The sequence below is a fragment of the Pygoscelis adeliae genome, unplaced genomic scaffold (assembly GCF_000699105.1).
Source record: "Pygoscelis adeliae isolate BGI_AS28 unplaced genomic scaffold, ASM69910v1 Scaffold294, whole genome shotgun sequence".
NCBI classification, from domain to species: domain Eukaryota; kingdom Metazoa; phylum Chordata; class Aves; order Sphenisciformes; family Spheniscidae; genus Pygoscelis; species Pygoscelis adeliae.
The window spans coordinates 1,474,130-1,491,454 of record NW_008824722.1 but is presented as its reverse complement, the minus strand read 5'-3'; the positions used below and the strand labels follow the sequence as shown (position 1 = coordinate 1,491,454).

At 49.1% G+C, this 17,325-nt stretch overlaps 1 protein-coding gene across 1 annotated transcript; it reads left to right on the top strand.

Moving 5' to 3' along the window:
- Window positions 1-2,485: 2,485 nt before the first annotated feature.
- ARHGAP19 (Rho GTPase activating protein 19) lies at window positions 2,486-16,685 on the top strand. The gene is made up of 12 exons (XM_009323248.1): window positions 2,486-2,514; window positions 5,336-5,601; window positions 9,994-10,074; window positions 10,420-10,629; window positions 11,228-11,454; window positions 11,998-12,084; window positions 13,059-13,124; window positions 13,856-14,044; window positions 14,761-14,859; window positions 15,441-15,533; window positions 16,048-16,116; window positions 16,629-16,685. The coding sequence occupies exons 1-12, from the start codon at window positions 2,486-2,488 to the stop codon at window positions 16,683-16,685; spliced, it is 1,473 nt and encodes a 490-aa protein (XP_009321523.1).
- The last annotated feature ends 640 nt before the right edge of the window (window positions 16,686-17,325 follow it).

Sequence of the window (17,325 nt, the reverse complement as noted above, 5' to 3'; positions counted from 1 at the left end):
CATGAAGAGTTACTGTGCTAAATCTGAGGCCTGAATGTGATCTTTGTTACGCTGTCTTACAAGAATGTCAGTCTGAAGTACAGTCCTCAAAGCAACCTTAGCTGTGAAGTCACTTCTAATGTCTCTACAGTCCATTCCCATTAGACTTCTGTTAATTTTTTTTTAATCTAGGAAATAATTTGTCTTCTAGTCCTTTTGTACTTAAAATGATTCCACATAATTCCGCTACGGTTCTTTCATCTCTTTGCAAAATCTGGGATGGCTCCTATCTGGCTCTGGAAATACTGTCTTCAGACATCCACAGTAATTGATTCCTTACTCTGGCACAACATAGGAAACGATGCTACTTCTCTCTCCCTGGGGAAATATGAGCCTGCGCGCATCTGTCCCGTCTCCCTTTGTGCTTAGCCAGGCAAAGAATTGCTCATGTTTTGTGTTCTTTAGCACTGCCTGCTTATCGCCCTGCTCTCAGTATTTGGTAGTAGCCTGGCTGTTTCTTGCAGTCTAAAGATTTTGTTATTAGAGAGAGATTTTCTTCCATTATCTGCCTTATTTTCAAAAGCTCTTTAATCCTTTTACTCCTGTATGGTAAGACTCATCTACTGTGGTGTGTCTGAAATGTTAGCTCTTTAGTGACAACATACATACGAAGTGTGCAAAATGGCACCAGAGGTGGACTTTGCCCACTGAATTAGGTACATCAGGCTCCTCCGAAATCTGCAGCTTCCAGCTGCACAAACACAGCTAATGCCTTGCCCCAAAGGTACCTCTTCCTTCTTTTTCTTGGCTTACTTGTGTTCTCCTTATGCTCTATTTCATGTTGCTTGAACCTGTTTCTGCCTTCGCATGGGTGGAGTTAGAACAATATAAAATCTGTAAAAGCCACTAAAACAGTGAGGTCTCACCTATCTGAATGCAAGCTTGCTGCCACATGAGCTGATCTGCCTCCTTGCACAGCTCTTGCACCGCAGGTTCAATCACCAGGTTCTGCCAGTTGAAGTCTCATTTTTGCCCTAGTTTCCAAGGCATTTCCCTGGCCTGGATCTAGTTACCTTAGGGATTAATTGATCCATCATGATTTTGACCTCCTGCACCATCCACTCCCCATGAAATGATGGGGCTGTCATGCCTGAAGCAAGAACGTTGTGTGTGACAGACAGCTTTCTTTGTGACTTGGCTGGGATCACAGGCTTCGCTCCTAAAAGGTACTAGAATGGCAAGAATCTCAGCACAATATAGAACCCATTTTTTTTAATCTGCTGTCTTAACCACAACCCTATTAGTACAAGGTTTTATTATTCATTGGGATTTTATTTTATTCATGGGAGAGGAAGCTATTTATTCCTTTATTTTATCGTCTTTTGACATGTCATAAAGCAATCTGAGATCACAGCATATAGAAAATATAACTCTGTAATTGCAAGCAAAGAAGAAAAAAGCAATAAACTCCCTGAATACACGTTTGTCTCCCCTTTGCTGCTGTTATATAAACTGTGAATGTAGGTAGACTACATCCATCTTCCTTTTATAACATGAAAACAGCAGATGGGGCACATGGCTTTTTCTGAAGGTTATAGTGTGTGCAGCAGTGAGGATTGGCAGGGTTATTGTGTATAAAGCCAGTGGGGGCTTTATCTTTGCTCAGAAATAGGGGTTTGCTTCACATTTCCATTTTGATTAGCAATAATGATACGAAGGCAAATTTTCTGTGCGAGGAGGAGCTGCTAATAAAGTGACCTTTCAAAATTAAGTAGCTCATTGAAGTGCCATACCACAATAAGAGTATACAAGGCTGGTCCCAGCTGCGGCAGGCAGGGAAACTGGATGGGAATCCAGAGAAACGTGGAACGGGAAACCTGAAGTGGATAAACGGTACATGGTGGCACAGTAATGGTAGCAAAGAGCAATGGCCAGGTGCCGTTTCCAGCTCTGGAGAGGCCGATCTGCGTGCTTTGTCTTTGAAGGCATCTGAAAGTGTGAAAGGCAGGGGCAGAAAGTGTTTCCAGCAAGGTTTCTGGGCACAGAGTTGTGCAGTTAAGGGACTCGGTTATTGTTCTGCCAGTGCCGTAACATCGGTTGTGCTTGGATGCTGTTGGGAATGTGTTTGCATGGCTTTACTCATGGTAAACACAGGGTAGATTTGGGGCTATTTTGTGGATTCCTCTTGGATACAGGTGGAGAGCACTTAATACCACACTGGTCCTAATTCAAAACCCTGGTTTCTATGTAGGAATTATTTGCTGTTAAACTCCAGCTACGCAGCCTTTGGCAAGAGACATGAATCAATTTGTCCAGCTTTTCTTTTCTGTTTTGTCTCTGTGTGAAGGCTGATGCCCAGTGTGTGCCAAGGGGGCCTTTCAGACCCAATAATGCGCCCTTGTGTCTCGTAGCATGCGTGGAATTTGCATAGGCTGTGCTGGGACAGGCAGGTTTCTTTTGTTGCTGGAAACAAGGAGCAAGTTCTTTTCCCTGTCTCTGCTTCCTAATGCCTCTCCAAAAGCTCTCAGCACTCATGTAAGAAATTTACTTTTTTCTATTTATTTTTGTATTAAATGTTGTTAAACTTTGTGCAACTTGTAACACTGGCTGTGCGGAGAAGTCACGTCAGTCAGTTCTAGTTGACAAAATTGTTTAATTTTCTTTCTCTGAATCTAGATATCTAATTGTCAGAGGGAGCAGATAATCTGTGATGCTTGATGTAACTGCTGCAAAGTATTTGCATATCTTCTCTGTGGGGAAACAAAACTGCTAGTGAGTGAATAACAGTGCACGGATCATTGCAGGCAGGGTCACTGGGCCTATACACTTGCTATTAACCCTTCTCAGGATCTGTATTGCCACAGAATGAGTTGTCATGGGTTTCAGGCAAAGGGCTTGCTCCACATTATGGGCAGAGCTGGCACTTGTTTGTGCATTGTAGCCCTGTGCAATGAAATGCGAATATGATCAGATCGATTGGCAGTTGCTTTTTGGCAGCTGATACTGAGTTGTTGCATTTCGCTCTTGATTTATTGCAGATAACAAACTGCTGAAAAACAGACTGGGAGGTACTCAGAAAAATATGGCCCCCATTTGGAGTCGGCAGCATGCTCGCTAGGCCACTCTGAGTGATGCAGCTGGGAGCCTTTAAGAGCTTTCTAAAATTTTAGATGACCTGGCAGATTGCCTTGCAGTCTGCCTTGCAGACCTTCCTCCTCTCCATCCTCTTGAAGGAGTCTTTGACATCCATGGAGAGCAGTGGCAAGGGGAGAGGGTTTCGTACGGACTCTCACGATACAAGTGTTGCTGAGAGCCTGGTTTCCTCCGATTTCAGCATCTTTCTCCTTGTGTAGCCTGAGTCCCAGCTTTCATTCTCTTACTCTGATCACGCATCCTGGAAATCATGCCAAGATGGTCTTTCAGGTCAAAGATGTACAGCAGTAGCTCAGGTAACTGTTGGGTTCGCAGATATTGTGTGGTGGGCTGGAGTCAGGTGACTTGCCAGTGTGTGCTTTGATGTCCTCCCCTTCGTTAGCTGCTGTCGATTTACATCAGAACAATAAGTTGCTCCCCATTTCTGAACTAGTAGCTAAAGTGCTCTGTTGCTTGAACCAATGGATGTAAGGTCCAGCGGGTTGCAAACACCCTCCCTGTCGGTGGCAGGCGTGCTGAGCAGTGAGCACAGATGCCCAGCGTGGTCCGAACACAGTGACATGGCCTCCACTCCTCAGCAGGGACAAGAGGAAGGGCAGGGTGCTCTGGTCTTCTGTGGGAGAGCCTGCTTTGGAGGTAAAGCCTTTGGTGGCCTCGGGAGTGATCGGCAGAGCACGTGCTTCCCCCCGGACGCCACACCACACCTAAGGGACTGACGTGATCCCTGGTGCACAAACACAGCATTTCTGTTACCTGTGCCCTTGGCAGCTGCTGTTGGAAAATGGTGTTCAGTGGGAGCTCACAGCTGAGGAGGGATGTTGAAACAGTGGAAAGGAAAGTATTATCTAAGAGCCCAAGAATCATTAAAGGACTGGGGAATGTCACGCAGTGAAAGCACGCAGCGTGTGCAAGCTGGGTGGGTAGGCAGCCTCCACCCAGAGCCCTGGCAGAACTGGCAAAGCAACTCGCAGGGCCAGACCAGCACTTTGTAGCAGAGCGTGACATCGGGCAGTAGCTTGTGACTGGAGAATAATGACACTAATCCTCACATTTAAGTAAAAGAGGGGCAGGAGAAGCAAGCTAGGCAACGCTAGCCTGTGGGCTTGACTTCACAAGTGTGCAAATGTTTGAAACGGTGGGAAGATGGTAACGGAAGACCTAGAGGTAGATGGAAACTGGGATAAGCTTTAAGTGTGACCATTAAGAGCGCTGATTAACCTGAGATCTGAGTCTTTGATAACTTTTTATTTTGATTTTAGACATGGTAAATGTAGCTTACCTAACCTCTGGTAGGGTTAAGTATCTGTTTTAGATAACCCTTAGCAGAGCAGTGTCTCAGATGCATCCCTTTTCCCATGCCACATGAGAGGCTATGAAATGGAGAAAGTAGGTGTCAGTAGAGAATAGGGAGGTCGGATAAAGGACAGCCTGAAGAAGAGGCAAGAACTGGATGAGCCAAAAAGGGATGTACTAGGAGGAAGGTTACTAAGGGTTCCTCAAGGACTGATCTTGCATGGCTTGTGCTAATACTGATGAGTTCCTACTCGCTCCAGACTCAGCATAGCTGGGCAGTTATCGTAGCTGGCAGAGAGCAGCAGCCAAGAGCTGGCAGCTTGTCACCTGGAGCATTTGATCGCATCCCTAGCAGAACTGCAGGTCGGTGGTGTTGCACAGTTATGATCTTAAAAACAAAGTCCCAGGGCATGGGAACTTTCTGTTTGTTGATAGGAAGGTAGTGATGATGTAACAGCAATGGGAACTGATGAGTGTAAGCTGGCCATGAAAAAAAGATTGGGATTTAGGCTTTCAGGCCACGGGGAGTGAATTTCTGGGGAGGAAAGGAGACAGAACCTTATTTATGACTGCGAGTGGTAAGTTAATGTAAAATGTCGGATGTCATAGCTGCCTGAGCTAGATACAATGAAAGGTTTAGTTGGGTGTTGTCATGTGTTGCATATGTTACCATCACATTATGGAGTGCTAGTCTGGGGCTGTGTTGTACAAACAGGCCAGAAATGTTTCTGCTCCAAAGGGAAATGTAACTGCGCTGTGCTGAACACTCACCGAAGACAGACAGTGCTGATGGTGTAGACTGGTAGCTCCTGTGTCAGCAGATGTCTCCTTCAGGGCAGACCAGCTGGCTGTAAAAAACAAAGCAATGAGGAGTTACTGTATTTTTTTTTTCTCCTTCCCTTTTTTCCAGTGATGCTGTCTGCAATTTTGTCATTTGCAATGACTCCTCCCTCCGCAGCCAGCCGATCATCTTCAATCCTGACTTCTTTGTGGAAAAGCTGCGCCATGAAAAACCAGAGGTGTTCACAGAGCTGGTTGTCAGCAACATTACCAGGCTCATTGACTTGCCTGGGGCAGAGCTGGCCCAGCTAATGGGAGAGGAGGACCCAAAGCTGCCTGGGGCAAACAGCACAGCCTCTGGATTTTTTCGTTCTCTGATGTCTCTGAAGCGCAAGGGTGAGTATGGCATAAGGTCCGGTGCCCACCTTTAGGGTGGTGCTGACTGTCATCATCTGTTACACGTAGTTTACAAAACTTTCAGTGTAGGCCTGTTGTTTTGAGCTTGTGCTGAATGCTTAATACTGTAGGTTTGTAATCTCTGGGGGTTACTCTAGAAAGGAGCAAAACAGAGGCCAGGAGGTTCATCCCGGAAATGCCCTGCCACTTCTGAGTACCCTTCTTCTGGGGATTATTGCTGTGGTTTGTCAGGTTGGCCTCGGTGGGTCTGCTGCTTGCTGTGCTCAGTGCAGTACAAACCACAAAGATACAGCTTTGGTCCCTGAGTGTTTCTGGTCTGGCTCTGTGGATAGTGCTGAGCTGGAGAGGGGTGCCTGAACGAGCGGCAGGTTCTTCCAATACCCACCAAGGTGTCCTCGTCTCTCTGCTTGTTTGTGTCCATGGTAGTCCATGCTCTGTTCTCCTTACCTCATTAGCTTTCCTCATTAGTGATGGAATATCAGTAAAGGCTGAGAGCATCAGGTTCCATGAAGAATAATAATGCCCAGGTTTTCCACGCCACTGACTTCACTCAGGGCCCAGTGTCTCCTTCAGTTGCTGTCCCAGCTCCCTGGAAGGTCTTGTCTGTGCAGCTCAGAAATCTGTAAGCATCTCCCATCCAAATGCCAGTGCTGGTCTGATCCACATCCCAATCCAGTAAGTCAGTGACAAAGCTCTGCGGACTGACTCTGCTCAAGCGCAGATTCAACCCTAGGAGATGACATATTTCTCCTTCTCTCTGAGACAAACATTCAGCTGGAGTTTTCTTCTGGTAAACTGACTATTCTTATCTTCTCTTTCAAGTTCAGCTGTCTTGGTTATGAAACATTAGCCCAAGGCCCCTTCTCAGAAGTCTGAGATTTGCTTTTGAGCACAGTTGTATTCAGATCCTCTCCTCTTCACTGCCTGGCATTTACCACTCTATTTTGTTGTAACTAAAAGGGTGTTCTAGATGTGTGTGTGCGCCTTCTCCCACCTCTGCCCACACTCAAGGGGAGCCTGGTTCTCCTGATAAGTTCAGTTAACCCTTCTCACTTACCTAGACAGAAACTGCCTTCATCTGGGCACCTCTCACATCCCTCGTCAACTCTGGTTTCCTAGCTAGACTGGCTGTCTGCTAGCAGAGAAGTTGTGGGTAGCTGCCTTCAGATGTTGGCAGCCTGAGATTGAACACTTATAATTAGTCTTCCCCTTCCTTTGAGCAATTCTATTGTGAGTACCTCTGAGAAGGGAGCTATCACTATGTCCAAATATGTTTGTTTTTTTTTCTTCAACCTTTATATAGTTTCTCCAAGTGTTTTTGATTCTACCCAACCTATTCCTCCATTGTGTTTCATAAGGACAAGCTCTGCAGCCCCACTGCTCAGGCTGAATTTTCTGGTGCTGGCTTCAGCCCTCTACTCCTGGCTCACCCATTGGTAGGTACACTCACCCCGGGCTGGACAGCACTGCAAGGGAAAATCAAGTACTGCAAATCAAGTCCTTTAGTATCCTTAGGTGAGAATTATTCAATATTGCCATGACTTACCTTGCTGCTCCATAATAACAGGTCTTCACACTGCCCCCAAACTGCAGTTAGACAGTGCTTATACCTGTTACTGCTCCTGCCTCTGTTCCAGGAGAGTAGCAGGACACCTTAAATTCAGACACTTGCCACTTGACAAACAGAAGCAAGTGAGTAACCAAGTTGCAAGTGTTTTCTTAGCGTGTATGGAAACTTCCCTGTTCTTGTCAAAACCTAGCAGGGGCTTGTGAGCCTTTTCTAGCTCGTTTTTTTTAAATTATCTGTACTCTGCTGGAGCACTGCTCTTATCAGACCTGAAGTCTCCTGCTAGCTCTCTTCCCCAAGAGCTCCGCCTTTGCCCATTCAGACATCTCCATGGCCATGTGTCTCACTATAGCTACAGCTAGCAGATGTTTCCAAGTCTGCTGGCTGCACTCCCAGGCTGCAATGGCAGTGTCTTCCTGCATTGACAGGCACTGTCTGTGAACTCCTTGGCCAAACTCTGAGAAAAAGTAGTTTGTGCCTACAGAGAAAATCAGTTTCATGTACTGCATGTTTCATCTTGGAGCCATCATTTGTTTTTCTTCATGTTATAGACCAGCTAGAACAAACAGGTTTTATTTCTTCAAAGCCAGAGACCAAGGACCATAGAGCTCAGAGCTGATCAAGCTGCAAATACTTACAACTCCTTTGACCATTAGGAAACTCCATCTCATGCTGCTTCTTCATTTCAGAAGCAATCGTACAATAACATCTACGCCTTCGTAACTCAGCATCCATTCTCCAGGCACTTCTTTCAAGTTTCTTTGAGAATCAATTCTCATTCAGATATCAACTTCTGACTTCAAAAGTAAATCGAATTTGTCAGGCCCTGCACGTCTCAAGAAAATGTATTTTCCTCTTCCCTTCCTGGCCACCATTGATTCTATCTGTTGAATGTCTAATGAGTTCAGTTTTCTTCAAGGACAAGAATCTTTTGCCAACCGTTCTCTCCCTTTGCACTCAAGCCTTTCAGATCTTACATGTGGATCAAGAGGTCACATTGCCCTCCTTTCTTCCGCAAGACTGAAGCATGTGCTTTATCAGAGGGAGGTCAGAAAGTTCTTGATTTAATGGGAGGCTGGAGTTCCTGGTGGCTTACCATGTATTTCAGAAGTCCTGGAAGAAAGTGGAACATTCTTCAGGCGGAATAAATTTAGTTGCACAGGAAGGCTGCTAGAGAAGTGCACAGGGTTGACCAGGTCTTTCCCACATGCTGTGAGCATCAACACCACAGAACAGTAAGATCTGTCGTACAACAGACCAAAAGCTAGTAAAATCAAAATGTGCTATGAGGGGAAAAAAAAGGCAAGAGAAAGCTTGCGGGGGAGATAACTTTTATCAGACCAGCCAATGCACTGCTTGGGTTGCTGGGCTATCAGCTGTAACAATAAGGAGGGAAATCTTCAACCACAGACAGCTGGGGTGCAAATGCCCAGCTTGCCCTCAAAAAGTGGCCCATGCTCCTGGCAGTCTGGTCATAGAGAAGGGAGGAATATTTTCTTAAATCTGTTGGCTCTTGGAAGCCTAAGTACAAGGGCAGGACAAACCAGCTCTGTACCTGGTTCCAGTTCTCAGTCCCAGTCAGCATGTTGCGGTATGGTCTATCCAGCATCTTGTCTCTAGCTGCAGTCAAAACCTGCATGCATCTGAGGGAAGAAGTGGTGCTCAGGGCTCTAGTTGCTGCCAGCGAAGCCCCTGGGAGTTGCCTCAGCTTTCCGAGGGACGGAGCTTGTTGACTGTGTGTGTCTGATGGAAAAAGCCACCCAGCAACAAGACTCCATTTATTAGAAAATACTGTCCTGCTGGAGAACTACTCTTACCTGGAAAGTCCCTCTCTGGACAATAACAGTTTTCTGCATTGGTTCAACAAGTGGTTTTCAGCTAAATGGGCTTCTCATCTAATGTTTCCTTCCATGCAAGGATCTCGTCCTTTCAGCTCAGGTGCTTCTATCTTCTTTTGGGGCTGTAGCCTGTGTTGAATGGAGTTCTGAAGCTGGCAGCTCATGCCTGATCTGTAACAGCCCCAGGAGATGAAAGCAAACTCCAGGAGTGAGAGGAGCTGTCAGTGCTCCATATGGAGAACAGCCCAGCTCATTGCTTCACTACTCTCCTTTTTTTTCTAGCTCTTCCTTGTTCAGCTTTCTGATACTTCATACTTTACTGTACTCAGGCCAAGGCAGTTGACGTAGAAGAGAGATTCACTGGAATTAGGGAATTCCAGGGATCACCCATCCCTGAAAAGAAGGCCAGCGTGAGCTAGTTGGATCATGTCTGCTCTCCCCACTAGTGCTTGTTTCCCTCTCCCATAGTCTCATAGCTGCACCTCTTCTTTCTGCTCCACTCCATGTCAAGCTACAGTGAGGATTAACCTGGACATTCCTTCCCAGGTGTGGAATGTGCAAATGTGGCAGGCACCTGGGTAGTCCAGGCTGTCACATCTGCCCTTCCCACTTTGCTGTTTCCGTAAGGTCCAGGCTTGCAGATGGTATGCCCGTTAAAACTGAAGCATCTGTTCTGGTGTTTTCTTTTCAGGAGCTAGAGAATATTTGCTTTAGCTGATAAAAACTTTAATTAAGCTGAGGTAAGAAGCAGGATGATGAAGCCTTTGTAAGTACAGCATGGTGAGATGAAGTGACTTATTTGGGAGTGCTTGTGATATCTCACATCTGTGGTGGTCCTTGTGACCTTCACCCTTAGTGTTTTGGGGCACTGGTCTTTGCATGCTGAGATCCCGTTCCTTGGGGACCACTCATCTCTGTGGCTGTTGGGGTCTGAGCTGCCTGAACATGTTATCTTCTGTTCTGCAGAGAAAGGGGTGGTGTTTGGCTCACCGCTGACAGAAGAAGGCATAGCACAGGTCTCCCAGCTAATCGAGTATCTGCACAAAAGTAAGTAACTCTGTCTTGCTGTCTTCCTATCCCAAGGGGTATCTGTCTGGCCCACCTCAGGTCTCTGGTGCAGACAGAGTGAAAAGCTCTGAGCTCGCCAGCAGCAGGAGTTTGGGGCTGGGCTAGGCGACTGTTCCCCAGAATTGCCTAGCAGGTATGTTAATCTCCTTCCCTCTGTGCGTGGACTTTTTCTACTGATGGGAGCCAGCTTGAACTCGTGTCTCTGAATGCAGCTCACTGAGGTTTGTTGTCAAGCTCTGGAAAGGGCAGGGAACTGGTTTAGTAGGAAGATAGGTATCAGCCACTAATTAATTAGTGGCCTTTTTTCTCCCCTCTGCCAAGCAGATCTAAGAGCAGAAGGCTTATTTCGGGTGCCAGGCAACAGCATCAGGCAACAGATCCTAAAGGATGCTCTGAACAGTGGTACAGATATTGACCTGGACTCTGGGGAGTTTCATTCCAATGATGTGGCCACCCTGCTTAAGATGTTCCTGGGTGAATTACCAGAACCGCTGCTGACACACAAGCACTTCCATGCCCACCTCAAAATTGCAGGTGAGTAAGCAAAAAGAGGCAGTGATGAGCAGAGGGAATGGAGCCAGCCTCCTAGGAAGCTGGTAATGCGGCACACTAGGCTGCGAAAGTGTAATCCTTAAAGGCAGGGTAAGAAGGAATCTTCCTGCCATCTTGGCCTAATCGTGGAAAGACTGGAACTGAAAATCCTAAGGAATCAGACCAAGTCTCTCAGACTCAGCCCAGTCTTCTCTCTCCAGCAATAAACAGATACCTGCAGGAGTAGAGCCCACACTGGTAACCTGGGTCTCCATATGTTTTAAGTCTGGGGGTCTCCTGAGCGAGGTTTGGTTTCCGTGTACTTAATAACTGTTACTGAACTACCTTAGGTGAATTTCCTCCATCTTGCCTTCAACCCATCACAGCTTTTAGCAACTGTGTTGTCCTGTGGGAGAAGTACCACAGATTAACACGTCAGGTGGGGAGCTTGGGAGCTGGGGGGAGAGAGATGGAGGGCAAAGAACTGTGCAGGAGTTTGGAGGAGATCTGCATGTGAAGAGGGAAGGGTAACCGGTTGCAATAGGCCTGCTGTTAGGGAAGGTAATGTATGTCCTTCATGTTCTGCCTTGTGATTTGGCAGACTTGACGCTGTTTGATGAGAAGGGGAATAAGACCAGTACTCCAGACAAAGAGCGCCAAATTGAAGCCCTCCAGCTGCTGTTTTTGATCCTTCCCGCACCCAACCGCAGTCTGCTCAAACTGCTGCTGGACTTGCTCTACCAGACCGCCAAGAAGCAGGACAAGAACAAGATGTCTGCCCACAATCTTGCCCTCATGTTTGCACCCCACATCCTATGGCCCAGAAATGTGAGCAATGCCTCAGTATCTGCAGGTGGGATATTGCAAGGTAGAAAGCAGAGGCTTGGCAGGCCTACAGGGGAAGAACCAAGATGGGAAGATTAAGTATTGATACAGTGATGTGAGGGTTGGAGGCTGGGATGGTGAGGTGGAGCTTCCTGGCAGGACTCAGTCCTAGTGTTCAGTCCAGATCTGCCATAGGTCTCATTTGCAACCGATGCTTCATCTTTTTCAGTAAAATTGAAAGCACAGCACAGTCCTGCTTCTTCTAAGAATGACAACTCCAGCCAAACCTTGCAGATCTCTCTGCAAGGTTTCTTGTGCTGCTGGTGAACTGTTTGGCCCCAGAGTTGTCTAGTTCTCCTGTTCTCAGAGCAGCTTTGGCTCTGTGAGCTCTGTTTGTTGGTGTGCTGTGAGCCCTGCCTGCCTATCTCCTCAGAACAGGTCTCCTGCTGAGGCACTTGTCTCTATGTCCCAGAGACAGCAAGGGCAGCAGAGACCCTTCCTCCTCCCCTTCTAACTACTGCACCTTTGGCTGTGTCCCCTTGCCAGGTGACAGCAAATGACCTTCAGGAGAATATCACGAAGCTAAACAATGGAGTGACCTTCATGATCAAACACTCTCAGAAACTCTTCAAGGTAAGTGTGCTTTGGGGTCTTGCTCTCCCTGGCCCTTCATCAGGAAACTGAATGCCCCTTGTCCAGACAGATCCCAGGTGTCAAGTGTATGTTCTGGGTGCTCTCTTCTGCGGTAGAAGGAGGATTTCTACAAGAAACTGTTCCTTTAGTGACTAGGGAGGAGATCTTTGCTGGGCAGGCAGCCCAGGAGGAGGAAAACAGCCCTGGAGGTAGGTGTCTTTGTGCCTGGGCAGGTCAGAAGCACGGTGCAGCGTAACACCACCCTCTGCTGGACACCCAGCACCCACTGCCCGGCTGGGAAACCTGGTTCCTAGGGGCAGGTAGCGACCGGGCTCCCCTCGGGTTCTGGCAGGATAAGGAAACTGAAGGGGCTTGTCCTGGATGAGTGCTGTCAAGAGCTGAATGCCTAATATGGCGGGTCATTTTGTTGTGAACTTCTCTGCAAGTGGTAGTCAACCCCCTGCCATTACAGGCACAGCCTGCAGTCTTGGGCCTCTGTCTAGCTCAGAGCAGGGTGCTGTGGTAGGACAGTCAGGAGTGTGGGGCTCTCTGCAGGTTCCTCCAAGGAAGTGTTTCTGCAACAGGCAGTCTCTTGACTTCTCAGGACCTTCCTGGTCGCTGTAGGCATCTGCTCTCTACAGAGTCCTCCCATAGAAAGTTCCCCTTCTGCCCTCTTTGTCAGGCCCCTGTTTGGCCAGCTTAGAGCTGTGAGAATTGCTTGGAAAAAGCTTCTGTGGAACCCTGCTCTTACTCTGTGTTCCACTTGTGCTGGTGGACTGCATCAAAGGGAAACTGTGAACAGGGACTGCACTGGGGACATGAAATCCCATTGCTTTGTCTCCCCTAAACAGCTGAGTCTTGATGGAAGTGGCTTGCATGGTATGGTTGAAGAGCAGCTCTTGTTGGAGCTGCTCTTGCCCCAGGGCCAAACATACTAAACATATGTTTGGCCTTTTCTCTGCTCATCATCGCAGGCCCCAGCGTACATCCGGGAGTGTGCCAGGCTGCACTATCTGGGATCCAGAGCCCACACATCAAAGGTAAGGCCAGCAAATGCGGTGCCTGCCCTCCGTGAAAGGGCGGAGGCTGTGATACTGTGAAGGGATCCTTGTGAGTGAAAGAAGCTGAAAACAAACCAAGTTATGAAAGAGGATCTGTCAGAAAGCAGGAGTGATGGAACCATATGGTGCGGTAGTGCAGGTGGCTGCATTAGGGAAATTGGGCAGAGTTGAAGCATCTGTTAATCACAAGCACAGGGAAAGCTACCAGCCCCTGTTTAGCAGCAAACCTGCTCCCTGTGCCCAGTACATGCAGCACCTGCTCCTTCATGGGGTTGTGCCTTCCAAACAGACAGATGCGCCTGCTGCTGTGGCCAGGCTGCTTGGAAGAGAGGCTGGGATAAAGGCTACTTGCTGCCACTGGCACAAGATTTGTCTGTGTATTGCCAGCAAACGCTTCCCTGCCTCATATAGCTGCAGAAGAGGGAAGATGCATTGCAAGGAGCTGCACTGACCCTTCTCAAGCCTGGAAGGGCTTCTGCAGCTGGCATCCGGGAGGGGAGGGAAGAAGCAATGGGGTCACCTTTGTATTGCTGTCACCTCTTCCTGGCACAGGGCCTGCTGGTGCAGTGCTGCTGCAGAGGGGTAGGGAAAACACAGCCCTGTGCATTCCTGGGGTTGAGGCAGCTCATGAGACTCTTCCCAGCCTGGCTCAGATGGGTGGCTCATTTGGATTAAAGCATGGCAAGCAACTGCTGTCTCCACTTTCCCAGGACGACCTGGATTTGCTGACGTCTCCTGGCTCCAACGAGCTGCAGCCCCTCAAGTCTCAGAAGCGAAGCCGGCTGGACACTTGCCATCAGGAGGAGACCCAGCAGCGCACGGAGGAGGCACTGAAGGAGCTCTTCCGCCATGTCCACAATATGCCTGACTCTGCAAAGAAGAAGAAGCTTATCCGGCAGGTAGTGTGGGGAGGAAAGGTGTCTTTGGGGTGTGCTTGTCAGCACAATCCTGTGCACAGGGCTAAAGGCAGGGCCTGCTTGAGAGCTGCTCCTAGTCCTGGGCAGGCTGGAGAGAGTGGGCTTTGGGCTGTGGTAAGGGGCAGAGCTGTAAGAAGGCAGGGGAGGAGGAGGCCTATTCTGGATGTGCTGCACCAAGCTGTGCTTTGAGCTCTCTTTTCCAAGCCAGGGACTTGCCAGCCAGCAGTTCCCCAGTCCTGATTGTGGCCTTGTTGAGCTTCCTCCCTTAGAACAGGAAAAGTCCTGTCCTCTCTTGCCTGCGGGGAGTGGACAAACTGGTCTCCTCTGTCCAGTGAGCGTTCCCAGCCAACCTGCTGCTCCAGAAAGACTGGGTGGCACGGTCAGCACCAGTCCTGGCTGCCAGCCTCCAGCTGCTGCCCAAACCCCTTTCTGCTCCAACAGCTGCTGCTTTTGGCTAACCTGGTAGCCAGCACAAAGCAGCCTCACACCCAAGCTCCCTGTAAATCCTGGGTGGGAGATGTGGCCTTCCTCTGCTTTCTTATCCCTGCAGCTCTGAGCTGCTTTTCCATTTTGGGGTGCAAAAGAGCCAAACTGAGGCCTAGGCAGAGGGCAGCAGGTAGATCAGCACACAGCAGCAAGGGACTGGTTTAACTGTAACAGTAACTGTGCTAACATACTGCCCTCATGTTTCATTCTAGTTTAATAAGCATCCTACAGCTCTCACTCCTGGCTCTGATGTACCCACATCCCCAGCACCGCGACGCACCCGCTCGCGCTCCTTCAGCGGCCTCATTAAGGTAAAGGCAGCCTCTGACCCATGCTCTCTGCTGTGAGTTTCTGATGTTGCTCTCTGCTTCTGCCTTGCCCTGGCTTGAATGAGGCCCTCGAAGGTAGGGACTGTTCAAAGCATTGGCTGCCAAAGAACACAGATCCACTGGGGACAGAAAAGGCAGCACACTGAGAATAAGCCTTGTTAGTATAAAGTGTAATTATCTATGAAGCATGTGGTTGTAGGATCTATGCATCTTTCTGAAGGATCAGTTGCTTCCCGAGATGAGATGAGGACTGACAGGGAGCTGGTCATGTAGTCTAGCCTGTTAGCACGCTATAGGCTGCCCCACAGCAGCATGTACCTGCTTCTGACAGGCTGGGCTCCTTGCCAGGCCTCAGGTCAGCTCCCAAACCCTTTACAATCAGGCAGGCTCAGCCTAGTGGCATGGTATTTCAGGTGGTTCTGCTTTGCAGTCTTTGTCCCAGCTTGGCTTCCTTTTTTCTTTCCCAGCATCCAGCTGCTTACCAGCAATGTATCCTGCTCCTTCCCTTTCTTTTTCACTTTGCACTCTAAGCACTAGCCAACAGCCCTCTCTTCTTACGGCAGCGGAAGGTTTTGGGAACCCCGGTTATCCTGGAGAGGAAGAGCAGGGATGCCACACCGGAGCCCGAGCGAGTCAGCAAAGAGAATGTCCACCTGGTAAGGGCTGCTCCCAGCACTGCTGAAGCTACTGGTGGGGGAGCACATGGAGGGGAGTTTCAGTGCAACTTGGGAACTCATTTGAGTGATCCTTGGGGACTGCTTGCTGTCCTCTGCCCAAGACAAGGTTTCGAAGTTTCTTCTGTATGATCAGATAAGGGCTTAGGAAGCTGCTTTGGGGAGAGCAGAGCAGATGGCGAGGGCAGCATCGGGACAGGGGTGGCAGCACTGGGCCTCCACTCCAGTCTTGTCCCTCTGACTTACCTGTGTCTGTGCTCTGGGCATTGGCTTATGCCCCCTTTCCCCTCTCCCATCCTCCTCCATAAGTTGTATGCAGCCTGCTGCCTGTGAGTAGTAGGGCTGTCCCATGGCCCAGACAAACCAAGAGTGGATTTGGGTGGTAGCTGCTCTCTGGTGGGAAGAGAGAGATGATCAGCCTTCCCTCACCACAGGGAAGGCTGTGGATGCCACTTCATTCCCCAGCTCTTTACTCTTATTCCCCTCTCTTGTCCAGTTACAGAAATGTGGATCTCCAGCTCACATGTCCCAAGCGAAGCTGAAATCTTCGGAGGGCCGGAAAGAGGTGAGACACACACACACACACTTCCTGAGGGGATCCTCGCCTGCTGGGCTCCGAGACCTGCTGAGGTGATGGCATGCACACAAGGCTCTGTCTTGGGCTCTGTGACAGATGTGGTCCCCTGCCTTGTAGCAGTCTGCTCCATGCCAAGCTGCGGGTAGTTGACATGCTGGAAGCCTGGGCTTGAAGGGTTTCACCCGAGCAGGTGTGTACAGCTGTTCTACCTGTGAGTTGGCAGACCGGCTGTCACAGGAAGCAGAGGGAAGCTGGCATCATGGGGTAGTGCTAACAGCCTGTCAAGGTGGCAGTGGGACGGGAGGTTGGTACGGCCCAAGACCGACTGCTGTGTTTGTCGCCGTCTGCTCACTGCCTCTTGTCTAGTGCTCTGCTTTGGTAAAAGGTGTGGGAGGCAGACTCCAGTGGGGAGTCCTTGCAGGGGGAGGACAGCACATCAACCTTTTCTTGCATGGCATTCTGTGTCTAAAGCAGTCAATTGCTCTAATTCTCTGCTCCAGGAATCCTGTAGACGCATGCGAGCCCACCTGCTTTCCAAGGATTCGTCATCCCTCTGAATCGCCTCGCATCAACGCATGGGTGGGGAATGCCCAGCCTCGCAAGCTGTGAATAATGTGCTGCACTGAGAGGGGAGTGCTGCAGGCTCACGGCAACCCTCACCAACGTGGCAGCGCTCTTGAAACTGGACCTTTGCAAAGACTGCAGGGACTTGTTTCTTTCTGTATATAAATTATATTTCATTCTACTATGGGGCAAACCACTATGTAACCAAAACTTGTGCAGCATGTCTGACCTGCTGGCTCTGGGAAGAGCTGGAGTGCTTGCTTACAAGGAGAGCCCTATGCATTGCGGGGCCATTTGCACTCCCAGCTTTCTCTGCAATGTTGCTAGGCTGTATTTTTCTGCTTTTCTGCTTTGAGTTTTTAACATATTGGCTTGTGTTTGCTCTCCCTCCTCTGTTAGCAGTGAGAATGATGGACTCCAACCTTCACCCGCATCCTGACAGCTAACCTTACTTCCAGGCCTCCTCTGGAGCCATGCCCTCCTCTGCTTCCTCTGGGCTCCATTTTGCCCTGCTGTCCCCGAAGGGCTGGAGTGCACAAACGGTACAGAGCACAGGATGGGCTTGGGAGAAGAGGAGAGGCTCTGGGTGCCATCGTTTCAAGTGGGGGCAGAGGAAAGCAGCTTCCCCAATAA